General features: G+C 44.5%; 1 protein-coding gene across 5 annotated transcripts; it reads right to left on the bottom strand.

Moving 5' to 3' along the window:
- Positions 1 to 2,121: 2,121 nt before the first annotated feature.
- PTGES3L (prostaglandin E synthase 3 like) lies at positions 2,122 to 6,743 on the bottom strand. 5 transcript variants are annotated; one of them, XM_070561883.1, is made up of 8 exons: positions 6,271 to 6,743; positions 5,786 to 5,946; positions 5,612 to 5,678; positions 5,408 to 5,506; positions 3,815 to 3,904; positions 3,034 to 3,087; positions 2,509 to 2,536; positions 2,122 to 2,323 (listed from the first exon to the last, which is right to left on the bottom strand). In XM_070561883.1, the coding sequence occupies exons 2-8, from the start codon at positions 5,851 to 5,853 to the stop codon at positions 2,316 to 2,318; spliced, it is 414 nt and encodes a 137-aa protein (XP_070417984.1). In that variant the 5' UTR covers positions 5,854 to 5,946; positions 6,271 to 6,743; the 3' UTR covers positions 2,122 to 2,315. The 5 variants fall into 5 exon arrangements, with proteins under 5 accessions (XP_070417984.1, XP_070417981.1, XP_070417982.1 ...); XM_070561880.1 differs by having other exon boundaries at positions 5,786 to 5,899; XM_070561881.1 differs by lacking the exon at positions 2,122 to 2,323 and having other exon boundaries at positions 2,365 to 2,536.
- Positions 6,744 to 6,773: the final 30 nt, after the last annotated feature.

Here is a 6,773-nt window from a genome sequence, read left to right as displayed (position 1 = left end):
TAAATACTTAGTAAATTGTAAAGCATGATACAAATATAGCTTTGTAGGGGCCAGCCCTGTGGCGGAGTGGTTAAGATGGGGTGCTCTGCTTCAGTGGCCCAGGGTTTTGCCAGTTCGGATCCTGAGTGTGGACATGGCACTGCTCCTCAAGCCATGCTGAGGCAGCATCCCACATGCCACAACTAGAAGGACTCACAACTAAAAATATACGACTATGTACCAGGAGGCTTTGGGGAGAAAAGGGAAAAAAATAAAATCTTTAAAAATATAGCTTTGTATTATCAGTTTTTTAAAAAGTTTAAAAACTAATGTCAATAGCAAAATGGGCAAAAGACATGGACAGAGCATACTAAAAGAAATATAAATCACTAATAAAAATAAACAATTTGCAATCTCCTAATTAAAAGCAAATTAAACCAGGTAAAATTTTTTTATCTTGGCAAATATCTAAAAAGCTTTGGAAAATGGAGCACTCTCAGTGGTAGGAGCGAGAATTGGTGCAATTTCGTCTAAGAGCATCTTGGCAACAGTTTTCAAAATGCTTAAAAGGGGTCAGCCTGGTTAAGTTCACAGGGTCTGCTTCAACAGCAGGGGTTCACAGGTTAGGATCCCGGGCGTGGACCTATACACTGCTCAACAAGCCATGCTGTGGTGGTGTCCCAAATACAAAATAGAGAAAGATTGGCACAGACGTTAGCCCAGGAAGAACATTCCTCAGCAAAAAAAAAAAAGAACAAGTTTAAAAGTATCTACTCTTTGACCTAGCAATTCCACTTCCAGAAATTTATCTTATAGATATTCTTGCCAAATATGTAAAGATCTACATTTTAAAATGTTCATTGTAACATTGTTTGAAAATTTAAAAAGACTAACAACGACCTAAATGTCCCTCAATAAGGAACCAGTTAAATTATGGGAAATGTATTAAACTGAATACCATGTAGCCATGAAAAAGAGTTAGATCTATGTACTCTGATTTGGAGAGTTCCAATATTTATTAAGTGAACAAAAGCAGAGTGCAAGATGTACATAGTATGATTCCAATTGTGTACACACATGCTGCATTTGCTTATATATGTATTAAATTTTAATATATATTATACTGTATATAAATACATGATACTGCATATGTTTATGTTCCATATATGTTGTATATTGTTTTATATGTTATATATAACTATATAATTAAATTTTTTTTTTAAGATTGGCACCTGAGCTAACAATTGTTGCCAATGTTTTTTTTTTTCTGCTTTTTCTCCCCAAATCTCCCCAGTACACAGCTGTATACCTTAGTTGTGGTTCCTTCCAGTTGTGGCATGTGGGATGCCACCTCAGCATGGCCTGATGAGCGGTGCCATGTCCACGCCCAAGATCCGAACCGGTGAAACCCTGGGCCGCTGAAGCGGAGCCCACGAACTTAACCACTTGGCCACGGGGCTGACCCCCTATATAATTATCTAATTATAGGTATTATGGAATTTATAACGTGTAGTGTATATACATATATAGATACATAAATTTATTGTAGAAACTGTTAGCATTGCTTACCCTCATTGAGCGTAAATTCCACTTTACATTTTATACATTTTGATACTGTTTTACTTTTTTAAACTATGTCCATATATTACTGATAGAGATTTTATAGTTTAATTTTTTAAGAATCTCAGTACTTTACTGTGCGTTCCAGGGTCTAGGTACTGCACTGTGTTTAAGTCACAGTTCAAGTACACATTAGGCACTCCAAAAATGTTGTGGATGAATGGAGTAGCTGATGGATGGAGGAATAAACAGACATGGTCATTAACTACTGTAACAATCAGCTTTAAAAGTATAAAGAGATTTCGGAAGCGTGTAGGAAGCTGAGGTGGGTTTCCGCCTGTTTCTAAGGGTCTTAGAATTAGCCATATAGTGAAAGGCTGGTTTCTGCTCTGAGAAATCAAAGCATAGAGCTGGGCATGGGGAAGTCCCCCGGCTTGGTTACAAGCCTGCTCCCAACATCTTCCTTTTTCCAGTTTCAACAATGAGGGCCAGGATCTGTGACACCCACCTCTCCCCTGAAAGGAACTCTAGAGGGAGAAGAGGTTTGCCTTCAGGAGGAAGAAGTACAAGAAGGAAAGAGAGAACAGTTCCTAGAGATTTATTATAATCTATATGCTTCTTTGCCTTTTGCTCTGCCACATACACACACCTGCTCAAACACTCAAGAGAGCCCTGATGAGCGGCCCAAACACAGAGAATATAGTCAATTGGTAGGAATTCAGAAGCCCCACCAGTCTACTCCTCTCGTATCCTGCCATCTGATGTAGCAGCCATAGTCAAGTGCCTAGGAGAAGAAATAAAGCTTGAGGGAGGACCATTAATAAAGAGCTTCTAGGAAAGCTCAGAGATTCCAAAGGACCATGGCGCACAGCCAGAGAACTGACAAAGGCCTAGGCCCTAGCTTGTCAGAGTGACTGGAAGATAGCCACAGCTTCCTCCCCAGCTCTACTGTCACAGGAGGTTAATTACTTGTTGCGTCGGCACTGTCAGAATCATCCTAGGAAAAAAAAAGACAAAAGCAACTGTAGAGTCTTCAAAGAGTGAACATTTGTGTTCACAAACGCTACTCACTCCCTCCTGCTCTTCAAGTTTTCCTTTATGATTTTCTGAATCACATAACTTCTTGGGAGGCTAATACAAAAAGATTTAAACTTTGGAAAATAAAATAAACCACTGGTACTCAATAAACAGCACTGTGTCATGCACCATTTAGTTTCAGAATTTCAACCAACGCTACTGCTCCTTACAGCTGTAAAGATAGTCAACAGGGCCAGATCTGCTCTAGGAGGAAGAAGCAGAGGGGGAGAAGGAAGGGAGGAGAGTCTTGCTGGGGTTTTCTAAAGCCTGGAGAAGAACATTCAACCTCCTGTATCAAATTCAAATTCATCTAACATGCACTGAGAAGTGCCGTGTGCTAGAGATACAGGAGCTTTTTAGTATCTTATTTTTTAAAGCTAAAGGAAACTGACGGCTTGAGGGGTAGGCTTTACTTACATCCAGGTCATCCATGGCTGGGGGAGGTTTCTTGGTGCTGACCTTCTTCAAAAGCTAGTGGGAAGAGAAAAGTAGTCACAGAGATAAGAGGGGTGAGGGAAGACCAACCTGCATATTCACAGACCACAGGAGAATGGTCCCAGCCAGACAACTGCCTTGTCTTTAAAATCCCTACCACATCACTGGGACGAGTTGGAGAAAAGTAAATTTATCTCCTTTTAAAAGGAAATTTAAACACACACAAAGCACCCTCCTTACTAATCCAGGTTAGGGTCTGTTAGTGTTTTGCAACTTGCATAAATAGTAGCTGAAATTCTGAAACCAAATAATGTATGGCAGGGTGTAATTTATTGGGAGCTACTGATTTATTTTATGATGTGAATTTTTATACTGCTTAGTTTGAGCTTCCCATGAAGTTGTCTGGCTTGCGAAACACACACTCACGTGCGCACATGCATACACACACACACACAAAGAAAACAGAAGAGAGAACAAGAATTACAGAAAAGTAGTAAAAGGTTTTGTCAAACTTTTTCAGAACACAGGCTCTACTCGGTGAATAGTGAGTGAATCTATGTATACAATTTCATTAACAGAATATTCATTTCTCTCCTCCCTACTAAGTAAACATTGTACAAAATATGTAAAGACTATCAGCACCAGTGAGTAGGCTGCCTGGGGAGCTCATATATCTCTGCCTAGCCCTGATGACAATCCTCCAGAGAAATGTGTGCAGAGAGAGACACAGAAAATGATCAAGATGGGCAGACTATGGCATTACCTCTGCGTAATGTTCCACCTGAGCCAGCTCCACCTCTTCATCCCCTTCCCAGTCTCTCCAGTTATCAAAGTCCACAGACAACCACACTGGCTGCAAGAGGAAAGCATGGAGAGTCATAGCAGCAGGAGAAGAGCATAAAAAATGCGGACGCGTGCATAGGAGAGTGCTTGGGGGAAAGAGGGTCAATGGCGGTATAGTCTTCCCAACAGCACCCCTCTGACTAAGCCCCCTCCAGGCTGCCATATCATCATCTTCATCCACAAAGATTTTCCAGGAACCTACTAAGTGCCAAGCACAATGCCAGGCATTGTAGAGGATGAAAAAGCATAGAAATTCTGCCCTCCAAGAGCAGACTGGCTAGGGGGATAAGAGATCTGGAAAGATAACTATCATAAATCATCACAGGAGTCAACCAAGCTGCATTCCCTGGGGTCACAGACAACCCTTTGAGGCCCATGTTCCAAGATCCCACATTTAGACAGGGAACGAAATCACTCATTCATTTAATAGATATTTTTCTAACGCATACTTTGGGCCAGATTCTGAGCGTGGCATGGGGATTATAAAAATGTTCAATACAGTCCCAGCCATCACGAAGCAAATGGGGAAGGGAAATTAATTTTAATATAGTATGGAAAGGGTGGTGGTGGGTTATGTAGAGGATATTATGGGAACCTGGAAAGTAGCTCTGGGAACCAAGGCTTCTTGGAGTAGCAGGGCCCTGAAGGATGAGCAGGGGTTAGGTGGGTGAAGGTGCTGAAGATGGAGGCTTTCCAGGAAGAAGCCACAGCTTGAGCAAAGGCACGGAGGTGAGAAATAGCCTGGTGTGTGCAACAGAACTGCAAGCAGTTTGCTGTGGCTGGAATGTGAAGTTTGAGGCAGAGAATTATGGGACATAAGGCTGCAGAGGGGAAGAATAGCCAGGTCATGAGCTTATATGTCATGCTATGGTGCATGGACTTCATTCTGAAGCGCAGAAGTTACAAGCTCAAATGCCTGCAAGAGTCAGAGAGAGGATGAAAAGGAGTAAAGTGAGGTGGTGCACATGTACCATTTAAAGGTCCAACTCTAGGCATTTGGGAATTTAGACCAGTGTGGCCAGAGAGAGAAGCTCATAATCTGGATTTTTAGGTAAAATCTCCACATTTTTAAATGTCCGCAGCTAATCAAAAACTTTAAATGTCAGTAACCAATTAAAATAATTTTTAACACGGGAAAGATTGCTAAAACAAATTTGAGAGCCAGATCCAGCCAGCAAGCAATTTTCAACCTTTAGGGGAAAAGAAGCCACTGGAGGGTCTTAAGTGGGAGAGTGACAGGGTCAAATGTGTGTTTTACAAAGACCATGGCAGGAGCAATGCAGGGGATAGATTGGAGGTGGGGCTGAAAAAACACAAGTCTCACTCAGTGATGGATGAGGCCTGAATTAGGAAGAGATGAAGTAATGGATTCAAGAATATTTAGGAGGTCAAATAGGCAGGACCTGGTGCATGACTGAGTGTTGGTGGGAAAGGAATCAAGAGTGATTCCCAGACCTAATTTGGGTACCTGGGTACATAGAGAGCACAGGACAAAGAGCAGGCCACTCCCCACCTTGATATCCTCCTTGGTGAGCCGAGGCCAGGCTACTTTCTCCTTCCATTTCCTCACAAAGCAAGTAATGGAGCGGCCAGAGCGCTTATCCTGGGAGTCCTGCCAGATAGAGAGCTTCATTCTTAGGGTCTGAGGTTCAGAATGAATGTCCAGTTACCCTGGGCAGCCTTTCCACCCAGACCTTACTCTCCCACCCACCCTTACCTTGGAGTTCACCTTGGCATAGAACTCAATTTCATTGTACAATTCCACTCCATCGGCACTCTTGCAGCTGAGGAGACAATGCAGCTGAGGAGATGCCAAAGGCTGAGTGTGGGGGTATTAGGAGAAGGAAAAGGCTCCTGGGAAGCCAGGCCCTCCATAGGGGAGAGCTATTACCTGAACACAAGGCGGTGGTCTTCGATGAGCACATGGACATCGGTGCTATCCTCAACACAAAACTCCATGAACACATACTTGGGCCTGTCGTACCACAGGGTCCGGGCATGCTGCCTGAAGAGCAGTTGAGGTGGGGCTTCATGCGGGTGGGAGAGGGAAGACTGAGGGCATTCGGGAAAGGTGGAAAGAGGGGAAAATATAGGGCCATTTTATGCTTCAGCCCTGTCAAAGTGGAGCTAAATGAGACAGAAAGGGGAGTGATGGGAGAGGGTGTGTGTGGTGAGGGGGACCTTGGGGAGAATCCGAAGTGCGAGGGTAGAGAGATGCGGAGTCATAGAGAACATTCAGGTCACACTTCCCCTCACCACCCCAAAGTTACAAGAGATCTAGGGTCGGAGGTTCCCATGAGACCTCGCAGAACCTGGAGCGCCCAGGAAATGCGGGGCAGGGAATCTCCAGCGAAAAGGGCGGCCGGAAACACTCACCGTGCCATGGCGGCTCCCACTGCCCCGTGGCTTTTGGCGTCCGAGGCAGGGGCCGCTATCTTTAGATCCTGGGGACGCCCCCAGCAGCTGCCTCTCCTTACATGGTCAGGGAAGGGTTTAGAGGAAGGGGGAACGTGGCCCTATAGCCAAGGGATCCGCACTCGGGAGAGACTCTGAGAGAGCATAATCCCCGCAGCCCTTCCCATCTCGGGGTCTCCAGAAATGCACAGATTAGGAATAGACGACTCGCCCACTGGGACCAGGGCAAGGGCCATACTAGGCTCCATACACACACAGAATGACTTGTCCCGGCTTTGTTCACCTATTTCTCTAATGCTTAGTACACTCAGCTCCTGATTCACAGTAGGGGCCCAAACAAAAAATTATTGGCCCCAATTAAACCCCCGGGGAAGACCCGCCCCGGGTGACGTCTGAATTCGGTGACGTCTGAGCCCCGCCCACCCGCTCCTCCAGGTTTCCCAGCCCGCGCGCGGTTGCCATGG

Source organism: Equus przewalskii, chromosome 10 (genome assembly GCF_037783145.1).
Source record: "Equus przewalskii isolate Varuska chromosome 10, EquPr2, whole genome shotgun sequence".
NCBI lineage: Eukaryota > Metazoa > Chordata > Mammalia > Perissodactyla > Equidae > Equus > Equus przewalskii.
This window is presented reverse-complemented; position numbering and strand designations above follow the sequence as displayed.